The sequence below is a fragment of the Copadichromis virginalis genome, linkage group LG13 (genome assembly GCF_057382275.1).
Source record: "Copadichromis virginalis isolate Kocher_CV1m ecotype Utaka linkage group LG13, C_Virginalis_male_GT1.1, whole genome shotgun sequence".
Lineage (NCBI taxonomy): Eukaryota > Metazoa > Chordata > Actinopteri > Cichliformes > Cichlidae > Copadichromis > Copadichromis virginalis.
In genome coordinates, this window is record NC_140630.1 from 1,593,866 (window position 1) to 1,608,233 (window position 14,368).

Genomic DNA, 14,368 nt, shown 5'->3' on the forward strand with positions numbered 1-14,368 from the left:
CGATAAAACTGAGACCAGCCAGGAAACTTACCAACACTCAGACAAAGATAAAGACTCATCAAGACCTCCTGCAGAACCACACCATACTCTCACACATTACAGTTGTTGTCACATTTATTAAATAATCATGTGACTGCATCTGATTAAAATATTTGAAACTAACTGCAAGGTTTCATCAGTTCGTGTCTATGACTTTTGAAAACGCTCTTCCTCCTTCCATCTTTCGTCACCTGTGAAACTGAATTCATCAAACAGTGAAGTTTTGCGCTTCCTGGCACAGATTCACTTTGTGTGTTTACTGATCTTTGGAAATTTTAATTTAAATGATCCAAAACTTTAAAGCAGTAGCTCTGTTTGTCAAGACTGGTAACGGGACTGTAGCTTTTTTGCCGTGTGCGATGAACTCCGGGGATGAGGCAAAGGGATGTGAAGAGCGTGGAGGCGGGACCACGAGGTTGATTTCAGTGCCGGATTTGTTCAGCGAGTTTCCTCACAGCATCAACAGGAAGCGTCACTGGGCTGACGAAAGACCGACTCACTTTCTGTTTTACGGATGAAACCGCTCGTCCCACTGGCCCGCTCGCTAAACGGAGATCGGTTTAAGGGCCACCTTTAAACACCAAACATGGGAGCAAGTTTCAGACAAACTTGTTCAGTGTGTTTAAGTGTGTGCTGGCAGCAAACAACCAATCAGAGTCTTTGTTTTTAAGAAGCTGTAAACAGTTTTATTATTGTGACATCAGAACCAATCAACAGAGCCAAAGGTACATTCATTAGAAGCAGAACAAACACCTGTCCGGAGGTCACGTGACGTGTTTGAGTTCTCTGCTCGTCTGTGTTCAGGTGCTACATCGAACCATGCGGGGCGTGTGATTGGGTGCAAGCCATCAGGTGATCTGACAACCACAGAAGTGCAGTGCAGAAGAAAAATAACCCATTCAAACCGAAAAAAGTGACGGCAGCATGACTGGAAATGGGTATGTTTGTGGGAGGGGTCACATCTCAGTCTCAGCCAATAAGCTCTCACCTAGACCTGACGTCAGCAAAACCGCCTGGGTGCTGGAGTCTGTGGGGTCAAAGAATAAGACATTGAGAACTTCACGCCATAGTTCAGCACGGTTTCTCTAACCAGGACCAGCAGCTCACACCACGGCCTCCGTGCCCTTTCCAGATCACACGTTTAGATTGATTTACTTCCACTGGATCAATAAAAGTCAGTTCAAAGACTCCAGAAAAAGTCCAGGAATAAGCACAATTAGGTGGAAGTCCATTAATTCCTCTGTTTATACTGAACTGAGCTACAGGGCAACAATGAACTGTTCCTTTAAGAAAACCAACCTAAAATCTGATGTAGAAAAGGTTTAAATATGCATGATCAATCATTTGAAGCCTCGGTCACAGCGGCAGTAAGATCAATCAGTTTGTCTCAACATTTGAGAGAAAAAGACAAAAACACCTCGTTCATCTAATGACACAGTGTAGAGCGGGGGTGTCCAATTCCAGGCTTCGAGGGTCAGTGTCCTGCAGGATTTAGACGTCACCCTGGGTCTGCACACCTGAAATGATGACTTCATTACCAGGCCTCTGGAGAACTACAAGACATGTTGAGGGGGTCATTTAGCCATTTAAATAGGCTGACACGTCTAAAACCTGCAGGACACTGACCCTCGAGGCCTGGAGTTGGACACCCCTGGTGTACAGAGGCTGTTAGATTAGGTTTGTGTGCAGATTTTCTCTCCGTTTGCCAAATTTGTGGCACATTCAAATAAAATGAAGCTGCTGAACTTGCTGAGAAGCTGAAATCACACTCAGTCTAAAATTCAACTTCATCGCTGGTATGCAGTGGTTTTCAAACTTAATGACACTGTATGAAATAAAAAGCAAAGAGTCTGCACTGTGTCTTTTTAAATTTGTTGCTCAGTAGTTACTGCAGCTTTTAAGAATAATTTATCTGGTCTTGACCTGACCTGAGAGCAGGACAAGCTCACACTGCTGTTATGAATCACAGAGGAACCACAAAAGAACAGAAAATCTTAAAAGGGATATTAATTAATATTGATTAAATATCCATTATTGTAAAACCAAGTGGGACTAGATATGTAGCAGGTTACCCAGATTAACACTTTGTCCACAGTTATACAAAATACACACCTCCTACTGTCACCAAGGACACCTAAACACCACACAAAGGACGGCACCAGGTCTATACTCAGTATAGTGGGACAAAACCAGATCTATACCTGGCTAATTGGGACACTGGTTGATAGTGGGTAATGTTGGATAGAACCAAGTCTGTAGAAGGTATTGTGGGACACAACCAAATCTAAACTGGATAAAGTGGGCAAAACCAGGTCTATAGAGATGAATTTTCAACAGAATCAAGTCTATACTCAATGGGACAGAATCAGGTTTATATTTTTTAAAAAACACACAAACAGTGTAAAGTGACACAAAACTAGTTCTATATTGGGTCATGTAGGAAGAAAATGGTCTTGGTAAAGTAAATTATTGAGTAAAGTACAAAAGAGCCAAGTCTACACTGAATGAACTAGAACCAGGTCCATACAAGGTAAAGTGGGACAAAACAGATCTACAAAGTGGAAAAAACAGGTTCAAATTGAGTAAAGTGGGACAGAACCAGGTTTGTTTTTGGTAAATAATGAAAGAACCAGGTCTATAGTGTGTTGAGTAGCACATAGTCATGTCTATATAAGCTAAAGTGGGAGAATTGGCTCTGTACTGAGTAAAGTAAACCTTTGACTATAGTGGATAAACTGCGACAGAACCAGATTTACATTTCGTAAAGTAGGAAAGAACCGTGTTTATAGAGATTAAAGTTTCGAAGAACTGGTTCTGTACAGATTACAGTAACAGAGAATCAGGTGTTTTTTGGGGAAAGTGGAACAGAACTGGGTTTCTAGTGGGTAAAGTGGGACAGAATCAGATCTATACAAGGCAAAGTGGGATAGAAAAGGATATATAATAGATTAAAGTGGAAAAGAGAAGTCTATAGTAGGGGAAGGGGGCAATATTGCTCTTGCCAGTAAAATAACCTGGCAAACAATCCCAGTTTGCTGGGTCTGTATTGGTTTTGTGCAGTTTGAGGGAGAGACAGTCTGAGCAGGGACACTCTGTAACTGAGGACAAGGTGAATAGTCAGCCCTTACTGCTGTGGGGTAGCCAGGCGGGAAGCTGGTACTTGTCTCTGATTGGGTGATACTTGTCTCTGATTTGCTGGAAAGCAGTGATGGAGGCAGGATCTGGCACCAGAGGCAAGGCCTCTCTGTCATCGTCATCCTCCCCTTCAGACAGCAGGTCACCGATCTGCTGCTGGAGCTCCGGACTAATGTCGTTCTCAGCCAGAACCAGGACCCGCAGGCTGGTCGGGTAGTTCTCCACCATGTCCAGGAATACCTGCACACAGGTGAGACCACCACATTATAAATCTCTTAGGAAGTGCAGCATGGCTTCAAAATAAAACTGTACAAAATGTTTAACGTGACAGGGAGGACAGTGAACCTGACCCCACTCGGTCGTGACTGCAAACCATCTTTACAGTCAGGTGTGCTCCTTTGTGTTTACAGTACTGGGACGCACCAATCGCATGTGCATGCCTCTTATCCACATGTGTGGCTGAGTTGTTGTTGGACCACACAGCCAGTTTACATACATCAGTGAGAAATGCAGTTTAGCGAGGACTGAGTATTAATTACATTCTCCTGGATTTTACTCCCTGACCTTGACAAAAACAAACAACAAACAAAAACATTCAGAGCATTTTGAAGCTCAAGAAAGAACAGGTGATCTACCTCCACCTCCAACCACTTCAGAGCTTCTAGATATTCACTGTGTTTTTATTTATGTTATTGTCTCTGTTTATCCAGCAGTTTCGCAGGCCACACACTCAGGCATTTATTGTGAAAGTAGTTGAAACAGGAAACACAGCCCTAACAAGGCCACAATGCTGCCATATCACTTCCCCCTGGTGGACAAACAAGTGAACTGAAAACTGAGTCCAAACTCAGGGTCTGGGAACAGTTTTTTGCAGGGACACAGCGCCACCACCAGGTCAGACTAAACATCACTGCAGGATGGTGGCTTTGTTCTCAGAGCGGAGGAGAAACCCTGACGGTGTGAATAAAACCAGACTAAATGATTTCCAACAGACGCTCATCTCTTCTCTTACAACTGCATTCTAGTTGTATTTAAAGAGCTGCTCTCTGCTGATGAGAACTGGAGAAAAAGAAGAGAATGGAGCACTGTGATTGGTCGACCTGTGCTGACTGGTTGGTCAGTCCGGTTCCCTCCAGGTCCAGAACCTCCAGAGTCCTGCTGGATGCCACGGCAACTGCCAGCATCCCTGCAATCTGATCACCTGGAAACAGAGCGAGAGCGTCAAACAATAATGACATCACGCTGTTATGACATCATGTTATCATGACACATGTGTTACCGAGTGGGTTGTAGTCCAGGTTGAGCACGCGGAGCTGCGAGCTGTGCGCCACAGCAATGGAGAGTCGAGCCCAGCCTTTGGAGCTGATTCCTGGGTTAGCACTGAGAGTGAGCTCCCTGAGCCCTACCACACACACACAGTGAAGAGTTAAAACTCCCAGAATGCTTTGCTGCGTGGTGGTCTGAGCAGAGCCATTCAGGTCACCCATCCATCTATTTGCTTCTGCTTGTCCTTTTCAGGGTCGCGGGGGATGCTGGAGCCTATCCCAGCTGTCATAGGGCGAGAGGCAGGGTACACCCTGGACAGGTCGCCAGTCTGTTGCAGGGCCAACACACAGAGACAGACAACCATTCACACTCACATTCACTTGCACATTCACACCTACGGGCAATTCAGTGTTTCCAGTTAACCTAACCCCACTAACTGCATGACTTTGGACTGTGGGAGGAAGCCAGAGTACCGGGAGAGAACATGCAAACTCCACACAGAAAGGTGGAATGAACTCAGGACCTTCTTGCTGTGAGGCAACAGTGCTAACCACCGTGCCACCGCGCCGCCCGCAAATTCAGGTCATGTGAGCCTGAAATAGCAAGGGTGCCTGAGGGTTATCCCCCTCAGGCACCCTTGCTATTTCAGGCTTCCTCAAATCGGGAGTTTTTTTAATGAGCTTCTGTCTGTGAGAGTCGGACCAGGTTCAGGGTCACACTTGAGAGACCTGGCTCACCTGTGGTGGGAGGGCAGAAGGTGTTACCTGACTTTGCGCCGTCTGGCGGCAGCATCCCGCAGATCAGACCCAGTGCCTCGTCTCCCAGCATGCAGTCACCAAGATCCAGGCAGACCAGTGAAGGGTGGGTGGACAGGGCGGGGTTCAGGGTCACTAAGCCGGCGTCCAACAGTGGGCTGCCATGAAGGCTGGAGGGGTGGAGTTAGAGACTTACAAACCATTCACAGTTAGATTAGTGGCCAATCAGCTTTAAGTTCTACTCACAACAGGGTCTGCAGGGAGCGGTTAGTCTTCAGGGCGTCAGCCAGGTGCCGCGTCCGGCCAATACTGGAGACAACGCCCAGGTTAAGGTTCAGCTGAGCAAGCGAGCGCGACTCAGCAACGCTGCGGCAGACACGCCCAAAGTCGCGATCTGAGAGCTGGCAGCCACGCACAGACAGCAGGCGCACGCCATCCTCCTTCAGACTCTCGCAGATGTCTTGAACTTCAGCCGCCGACAGCATCTCGCCTGTGATCTGGATAGAGGCAGGCAGCATTGCGGACGCCACTGGGAGCACTGGGACACCTAAACAGGAAAACGAACACTGAAACAAAAGTGTTTTCTCACCTGGTGAAACATGGGTACTGCACCAAAGTCTGCTATTGGCTAGTTTTTGGATCAGAGTTAACCCAAGTTTTCTGAACGGGACTGGGAGCCACCATTACACCTGATCAGGTGACAAAGAAACACAGATCTGACTTGAATTATTTGACTACAACTAGTTTTTCAGGATATTTCTAACTTTAGAGATGTTGCACAAATGGAAGAAAGCAGTCTTACATATTTGTTTAATATGTGCGTTGAAGGACATGTCCTGGTCAAAAATGACTCCAAGGTTCCTCACAGTGTTACTGGAGGCCAAGGTAATGCCATCCAGAGTAAGAATCTGGTTAGATACCATATTTCTAAGCTTTTCAGGGCCGAGTACAATAACCTCAGTTTGATCTGAATTAAGAAGCAGAAAGTTAGCGGCCATCCAGGTCTTTATGTCTTTAAGACATTCCTGCAGTTTAACTCATTGGTGTGTGTTATCTGGCTTCATGGACAGATAGAGCTGGGTGTCATCTGCATAGCAGTGTAAATGTATGCTATGTCTTCTAATGATGCTGCCTAAGGGAAGCATGTATAGTGTAAACAGAATTGGTCCTAGCACTGAACCCTGTGGAACTCCATAATTAACCTCAGTGTGTGAAGAGGACTCTCCATTTACATGCACAAACTGGAGTCTATTAGATAGATATGATACAAACCACTGCAGTGCAGTACCTGTAATACCTACAGCATGTTCTAATCGCTCTAATAGGATATTATGGTCGACAGTAGTGGTGTGCAGATTGACACTGATGTACTGATTCTTCTGATGACAGACATTTATGCTCTAGAATCGATTCTCCTATTAAAATATTGATATTTTAGTCAGGCTGCCCCAGGGCAGCTGTGGCTACAACTGTAGCCTCCACCAGTGTGTGAATGTGAGAGTGAATGAATAGTGGAATTGTAAAGCGCTTTGAGGGCCCTGAAAAGCGCTGTATAAATGCAATCCATTATTATTATTATTATTTAGTAATTTTGAAAAAGAATTAGAGTTTATCATTAACAGGAACACAGTAAAAAGCAACAACATTATTGGGATCGTCTAAATGATTGGTAAGAACTACTTCCTCTTCTGCCTTTCATAGCGTTATGTGAACTGCGTCACGGCTCACGTGTGCTCGCTCAGTTGATGATCGTAAGCAGAGTCACTTTTGTGGAGCTACAAACAAGCAAGATGAGGTTTGTGACACACGTGGCAGGATCACAAACCTTGTCAGACACAAAGAAAAGTAAATTATAACACAGAATGATGATGAGTTTATGATGCGGGAACTGAAAAGGAGGAGAGAGACAGGTGCTGCTAGGTTGGAGTTATCCAGGTACAGAGGGAGAAACTCTGGAGCTGACGTACGCCTGGGTTTGGGGTTTTCTGTCTGCGCTTCATCTGAAAACTATTTGTAGAGCACTGAAAGTGGATTATACAGGCTAATCGTTAAAACGCAAAATATTTCATTCATGAGACAGATATTAACTCTAAACTGTTTCTCAGCTGTATTTTCAGTCACTTTTGTTTTTCATTGTTAGATGAGTATTTTATAATGTCATATCGACTTTTCAGGGTTTTTAACTTCTTATCATTCTTCATAATTAAACGATAAGAGCAGGAAGTCTGGTTCTTGTATTTATTTTGAATGTAAAATTGGAAACTTTTTATGTCCCAAACGTGTCGGGATCTGCTCGGTAACTTGGTGGTATCGCTCATCATGGAGCGCTGCGCTGAGGCCGAGCAGGACCAGCTCAGGTGAGTCCACCTGACTGGCACTCACGAATCTTTGAGCTCAAAGAGGAGACCGGACAGGTGTCAGGTGACAGCTTAGATCACGTGACTCCTCGATGATAAAGCTCCTAAACGAGAGCTGAAAATAACTGAGTACTTTTACTCGACTAAAGCAGGATTCTGAAGTTAAATTTCCACACGAGGCAGTGACCGATCAGCTGATCGGTATCGATGAGGTAACCAATTAACCTGATAGATGATCGATCAGCTCACGCGGGGAGGTTCGGGGCTGTCACGCGCTGATGTCATTATTTGCCGATCTCGCCGCAGGCCACGCGCGGGTTCCGATCCAGAGCGGCGGACATCAGAGCCGATCGATCCGGCATCGATGGATTAGATCAGCTGGAGCGCGTGTGGCAGCGGGTCTGTCCGTCGGTCCGCGAGCTCCGGCAGTCCCGGTGTGCTTCTGCAGGTGACCGTTACTATGACACCCAGAGAGCTCGCAGAGGACAGAGGACTCACTCCGAGCGCGTCACCGGGACCGGAAGCAGCTGTCACCATGGCAACAAGGCTAATGACAAAACAACAGCCTTTGACAGGAAACGTTCATGAGCTCAGCGTGAATTTCTACTGAAGCAGTAAACACAGTAATACACAGACTCTATTCAAACTAAAGGCTGGGGTTCTCTGTGACGTCAAAGAGAGACTTCGAATCCTGCTTGGAGCGAATCCTCACCCAAAATACACGAGCTTCACGACTGTGACGTCACTTCTCGCCAAGCCTCGTTTTAACCTTCTGTGATTGGCGTCGTCATAGAAACGGACACTCCTCTGATCATTGATTCTACTTACTGATTAATTATCAATGATCGATCGGCAGATTTTCACGATACAAACGAAGCCAATAAAATTGAGCCGATCACCTATTACAGCTTCCGGTGCTGACTTTCACAATAAAAGCGGAAAACTTCATGCTCTGGCGTCTTTCACCTGCACGAGCAAGGAGATATTTATAGCGTGACGTCAGCTGCCTTACTGCTTCCTGTTTATTGATGGAGTTGAATCTGTCACAGCTTCACCTTCAGTTTTATTGTGAATAAACAACAAGCCTAAGGTAGAGGGGTGATGATGTCATCGCTCGACAAGGTGAGAGCTGCCGCCACAGCTGGGCCGTCTCCAATCACAGAGCCCAACCTCCGGTCTGCTGGTGTCTGCAGCTCCGGGTGATGACGTCACTCACCTGCTCCGATACCCTGTGTACCATACCCGTGTCAAAAACACGGAAATCCTGTGCGTGGAAGTTAGATAACTGAATGGGAATTCTGTTGACATCCGAGTCACATAGAAGGAGGAATTCCGTCCTCCAGTCCGTTTGAGATCAGCATGAGTATTCGGCACAGTTACACCCGTGATTATAAGGATGATTATTTACGACAGGTCTGTTTACATAATGAGATTTATTTTCCACACAGAGTTATGCAGTACTCCCCCCCCCCAACCTTTATTTAAAGATTAGTACAATACAAAGTAGAATTAAACAGTATTACATTAAAGGTGTTGTACTTACAGAAATTGTAAACTACAAGCAAACAACATTATTTGGAACCTACACTTACACTTGAGGGAGAAGTTTTAACTGATTAAGCCAAGAAGTGAAGCGATCGAAGGATCTTGATTTTTTCGCATACAACCACAGTAATACTACTGCACGCAAATTTAGCTTTTGTTCACTTCTAGTCAAAGTGGCTTTGTGTAAAGCCTATGGCACACCGCTATATACTGCCCCCTTGTGGTCATCCTGCACACAATGTGGCATTTAGAAGCTACGTGTTGCTTCTGCATGCCAGAGAGAGAGAGGAATTTCCCCTCTCTCCGTGTAATATATATATAATACCCATTCACTGTGTGAAGCAGTGAGTAGGGATGGTACCCTGCTCAAGGGTACCTCAGTGGATTTGAACCCCCAACCTTCCGATCATGGGGCCAACATTCTACCTACTGAGCTAACCCAATGCATAACGTTGCAACGAGAATCCGTTGTAGGATAGAGGGGGTAGTGCCAGTCAGATGTTTGCAGCTGTGGGTTGTTTGGACTTTTAAAGGACTTTTAAGAAAGTTAATATTCAATTTTAGAGAACGACTGGATGGCTGTACATCATTTGGGCACTCACAGATCCGACAGCCTCTCTGAGAGGAACTTGACCAGTGGCGGAGCGGGGGGTGGCTTACTGCGCTTAAGCCCAGGTTGTTTTTTCAGAAGCCCGGGGTCTTTTGGAGTGTATTTTTTTTCATAGTTAGATGCCTGGCTGACAACTGTATAAAACAAAAACTACACACAATATTCGAAGCACTGCGAGTGTGCTGGTGGAGAAGCGCAGCCAGGCAGACAAAGGAGAACTGAAGTTTGAGCAGGTACCAAAGCAAATCATTCGTACTGTACAAATAATGTAAATATGACGGTGCATCACGAAAGATTGATGTCAAACTGATCACTTGACCAATATTACGTTACTCGCTCTTCGAGTGAATCAACAAAAGGCGAAATGAAAAGCCGAACAACAACACTGCTGTTTCTTTAGAGTCTTAGCATCCATCCATCCATCCATTCGCTTCCGCTTATCCTTTTCAGGGTCGCGGGGGGCGCTGGAGCCTATCCCAGCTGTCATAGGGCGAAAGGCGGGGTACACCCTGGACAGGTCGCCAGTCTGTCGCAGGGCCAACACACAGGGACAGACAACCATTCATACTCACATTCATTCGCACATTCACACCTAGTGGCAATTTGGATTATCCAATCAACCTATCCCCACAAGTCTTAGCTTACATGTGTTTATTTCATATTTTCAGTTGTTTCCCTCCACGGCTAAATAAATCGTTTTCAGTAATGCACTGATGTACAAGAATGGACATAAGGAGCTTCTTTCAAAGAAAAAAGGTAGATGTTATTTTATATATTATGCTTTGTATGTTGTTCAGTATATATCTATGCAAAACAAGAGGAACATCAATACACAGCAGTATATTCACAGTTTAAACCAGATGTTTACACTTTATGGAAAACACAAGAACATTTTTTTACTGTACAACATCAATTTAGAGTAAACTTTTGTTTTAGATAAATATTGAAACATCTTTTGAATGAGTTAAATGTCAGAATAAAGAGAGACAGAGCTTCTATTTATTATCACTTTGATCAAATGTAGGAGTACATATACACTAAGTTTATTGTTAATTAATAAGAAATACAGATAGTTTCTCTCTTTACTCTTAAAGTTAACAAATGTGTTTTTTATATTCATCAATCTAAAAAAATAAACATTTAGTCTGATTTGATGTTACAATTAAAAAAGTGTTTTTATCTGAAGAGTTTGTAAATATCTGGTTTTAACTGTATATTTGATTATGTTGGTGTTTGGTTTGATTGTCAGCACAAAGAGGGAGAGAGAGGAGAATGATTCTCCAAAAGTTGATTCTGTTCATCTGGACGTAGCTTTTTGTGGGAGAAACGTTTCGTCACTCATCCAAGTGACTTCTTCAGTCTCAGCTGACTGCAGGTTTTCCCAAATCTTATAAACAGTACATTTGCATAATGACTCAGCCCACTGAGGGAACAATGGGCTGGGAGGTCAGTTCTTTAATCATAATTATACAAAAGATGAGAATTTGCATAATTATGATTAAGGAATCTAGTTCTGATTCTGGTTCTGTCTTGGTTAAGTCCTCAGTAGTCCTGATTGTGAACTGTTGTAGTCCTGTTTTAATTCCGGATCAGTTCTGGGTCTGGTTGAATTGGGGTTTAGTCAGGCCCGGCCCTAACCAATCTGGCGCCCTAGGCAAGATTTTAGGTGGCGCTCCCCCTACATCGGCAGTGTAGTGTATGTACTCACAAGAAACCGAATAGCTTTGTCTTTGACCTTTTTTTTTTTACTTAAAGAAAGCAAATTCACAATCAGAATAATTAACAAGATAAAAAAAAGATATGAATAAATAAATGAATACAAAAAATAAAAAATGAATATATGAAATACAATAAATTTTATATACATAAACACAATAAAACGTGTCAACAAGTTGGATAAAATAAATTAAAAATACAATATAAATAAGGCACTGCACAAAACAAGATATTAAATAAACCAGTATGACTTTAACAACTATATTACAAAAAAGGGGATCCTACAGAGTTCTCTAGTTGTGCTTTTTAATACTGCATTAACTAGAATGACTTACAAATTACTGTACACCACCCCCTCATCAACCTCACATCACCTGCTACAGCCTTACTCTCCTAGTCTTTCTTGCAGCAAAGTCATCTACAACATCATCATATGACAACTGATTTGAGACCACATGATTTATGCTTATGATGGAAAGTCCACTGAGACGTTCTTGCATCATAGTAGATCTCAGGTAGGTTTTAATGAGTTTGAGCTTAGAGAAGCTTCTTTCAGCAGCAGCTACTGTAACAGGAAGAGTGGCAAAGATTCTCAGAGCAACCCACATGTTGGGGTAAATTTCTACCAGCTTCTTCTCATGCAGGAAGGTCAAGAGTTCCATGTTTGTCATGTTCTTTGATGGCAATGGTGGGAAATTCTGCATTTCCATTGCAAGTTCTGTGCCATTAATGTCCGGCTGGCTGTCATGGGTCAGAGTAGTACTCAGTGTTTGGCACTGCTGTAGCAGCTCTTCTTTTTGTAAGTTGTGGAAATCGAGGAGTACTCCAAACTTGTCATTCACCTCTCCAAGGTTCTGAAATCTCTCATCAAGTGAAGAGATGGCTGTATCCACTACCACATTAAAAAATGTGGTTTCCATTTTTTTTAAGTGCATCTTGTATGGGCTCATCTGGAGACTCATAACCGAAGTGCCTTTTGGTGGTTCTCAATCGCTTTTGTTTGAGTTCAGCCTCCACATTCATTTCTTCACACATCTCCTTTGCCGTTGTCTGTGCATCAGAAAATCCAGTGTTTCTGTAGCTGGTGAGGGAATCTTTGGTTTTCTTTAGCAAGTCGACAGCCACATCTAGCTGCATGGAGGCCGACTGCATGAGTTTACTCACATACTGGATCTTGCTGAGAATGTCATACCAGATGGCTGTACAAATGCAAAAACGATAGGATCCAATCTCCTCAGCCAAAGACTGGGCTTCAACTCTGACCACAGGGTCTGTAGCTGTTTCCCTCACCTCCAGAAGAGCCTCTCTGACTTGCCGAGCCTGATATCTGACTGCCTCAATGCTTTTTATCCTGCTTTCCCATCTGGTCTCAGCCCATGATTTCAAGGTGGTTTTCACATGTTTCAGGAGAACACCCCACCTATGGGTGGAGGCTGAGAGGAGCTTGAATAATTTTGCTAAATGCCCAAAGTAGCCAAGGGCATCTGGTGAGCTTTTTGCAGCATCAGCTACTACCAGATTTAAAGTGTGGGCACCACATGGGACCAAAAAAGCTCTTGAGTTTAGCTGAAGCAACCTTGCCTGAACACCTTTATTTTTTCCCTTCATGTTGGCCCCATTGTCATAGGACTGTCCTCTGCAGTCTTCAAAAGGAATGTTAAGCTCCTCTATCCGTTTTAGCATGAGAGTTGACAAATGATCTCCTGTTGATTCCTCTGCAACAAGAAAGCCCAGGAAATGCTCTTTAACTTGTGGTATGTCTTCTCCTGACACTATCCATGTGGTAGATGGCCCAGGGGTGGGATTTAGAAACTTCAACAGTGCATCTGAAGAGAGGAGTATGTGACACCACTGAGTATTAAAGTCTAATAATAAAAACATATGATTCCAGGAATAAAATGAAATGATATAATATAAATGAAAAACCAAAGAGATATATGTATGATCTTAACTGATATGCAAATTAGATTAGATTCAATTTATTGTCATCATTACAGTGAAATGCTGAATAGCAGAATGCAAAGTAACAGTATAATATCATATGAGAATGTTATGTTATGATTATCTTTGACCGAATCACAGCAGTGCTCATATTAAAAAACAGCATTCCCTCTCATGTGATATTGCTTAATTAACATTAATGATGTGCACTTTAACAACTAGGCTTACAACTATAATATATACAGGGGTGGAAAAGTGACTATTACCTGCAGGGTAAACGTTAGCTAACCAGAAGGCAATAACAATGTAAACAAAAAACACCTGCTTAAAAGATGAATACAAATGAGGAATGGTGGGAAAGGTGGGAGTACTGTAATTACCTAACGTTACATTATTATTTTCCATAACAATTTAGCCCCCTCCACAATATTAACTGACGTTAAAACAGTTAACTATCTATTTATTGATTAGCAATTAGCGAATCATGTAACATTAGCTTAATGCTAAAAATTTAGGTTACTATCACATTCAGACAAATAATTTCATGTAGGCTAACGTTACCTACCTCTGTCTTTTTCTCGTTTCTCCTCCTCTTCTTCTCTCTTTTTTCTTCCCTGGCCACCTGACAGTTTTGGCCGTTTTGACATCTTGTGTTGATTTTTTGATGTGGTGACGTCCAAAAGCAACCATGATACGGGAAGGGAGGGGGCGCACCGTGCCGGGAGGGGGGGCGTAATGTTGTAACAAATAATATTTCTATTAAATAAGCTTTACTTTGCATTTTAATTGACGTGGGATTATTTTTTGTATTTAGAAATAATAGTACCAACTTTTTTTTTTTTTTTCAACATTTGTGGCACTGGCGTGGCGCCCCCTGATGGACGGCGCCCTTAGCATTTGCCTATACGGCCTATGCCACGGGCCGGCCCTGGGTTTAGTCCTCGTGTCTTGATACAGCCCCGACGTTGTTCTGCCTCGCTGCTTAATTAAAAAAATAGTTTAAG

At 43.4% G+C, this 14,368-nt stretch overlaps 2 protein-coding genes across 4 annotated transcripts; both read right to left on the reverse strand.

Moving 5' to 3' along the window:
• Positions 1–704: 704 nt before the first annotated feature.
• Positions 705–8,525, reverse strand: lrrc73 (leucine rich repeat containing 73). 3 transcript variants are annotated; one of them, XM_085476835.1, is made up of 8 exons: positions 8,265–8,525; positions 5,442–5,742; positions 5,205–5,365; positions 4,454–4,576; positions 4,275–4,375; positions 3,168–3,414; positions 1,028–1,066; positions 705–896 (listed from the first exon to the last, which is right to left on the reverse strand). In XM_085476835.1, exons 2-8 carry the CDS (start codon positions 5,711–5,713, stop codon positions 847–849), a joined length of 993 nt encoding a protein of 330 aa, XP_085332961.1. In that variant the 5' UTR covers positions 5,714–5,742; positions 8,265–8,525; the 3' UTR covers positions 705–846. The 3 variants fall into 3 exon arrangements, with proteins under 3 accessions (XP_085332961.1, XP_085332960.1, XP_085332962.1); XM_085476834.1 differs by lacking the exon at positions 8,265–8,525 and adding an exon at positions 7,778–8,252; XM_085476836.1 differs by lacking the exons at positions 4,454–4,576; positions 8,265–8,525 and adding an exon at positions 7,778–8,253.
• Positions 8,526–11,339: 2,814 nt separating this feature from the next.
• LOC146694867 (zinc finger MYM-type protein 1-like) lies at positions 11,340–14,084 on the reverse strand. The gene is made up of 2 exons (XM_085476837.1): positions 13,930–14,084; positions 11,340–13,249 (listed from the first exon to the last, which is right to left on the reverse strand). Exons 1-2 carry the CDS (start codon positions 14,009–14,011, stop codon positions 12,324–12,326), a joined length of 1,008 nt encoding a protein of 335 aa, XP_085332963.1. The 5' UTR covers positions 14,012–14,084; the 3' UTR covers positions 11,340–12,323.
• Positions 14,085–14,368: the final 284 nt, after the last annotated feature.

Excerpts from the sequence above, each read along its gene's own strand:
- lrrc73 (XM_085476835.1), bottom strand. The coding sequence starts at position 5,713 with ATGCTGCCTGCCTCTATCCAGATCACAGGCGAGATGCTGTCGGCGGCT. Across the intron at positions 5,366-5,441 it reads CGCTCCCTGCAGACCCTGTT|CCTTCATGGCAGCCCACTGT; the intron begins GTGAGTAGAACT and ends CCACCCCTCCAG. Across the intron at positions 897-1,027 it reads TTTGCTGACGTCAGGTCTAG|ATCACCTGATGGCTTGCACC; the intron begins GTGAGAGCTTAT and ends TGTGGTTGTCAG.
- LOC146694867 (XM_085476837.1), bottom strand. The coding sequence starts at position 14,011 with ATGTCAAAACGGCCAAAACTGTCAGGTGGCCAGGGAAGAAAAAAGAGA. Across the intron at positions 13,250-13,929 it reads GAAACGAGAAAAAGACAGAG|ATGCACTGTTGAAGTTTCTA; the intron begins GTAGGTAACGTT and ends TCCTCTCTTCAG.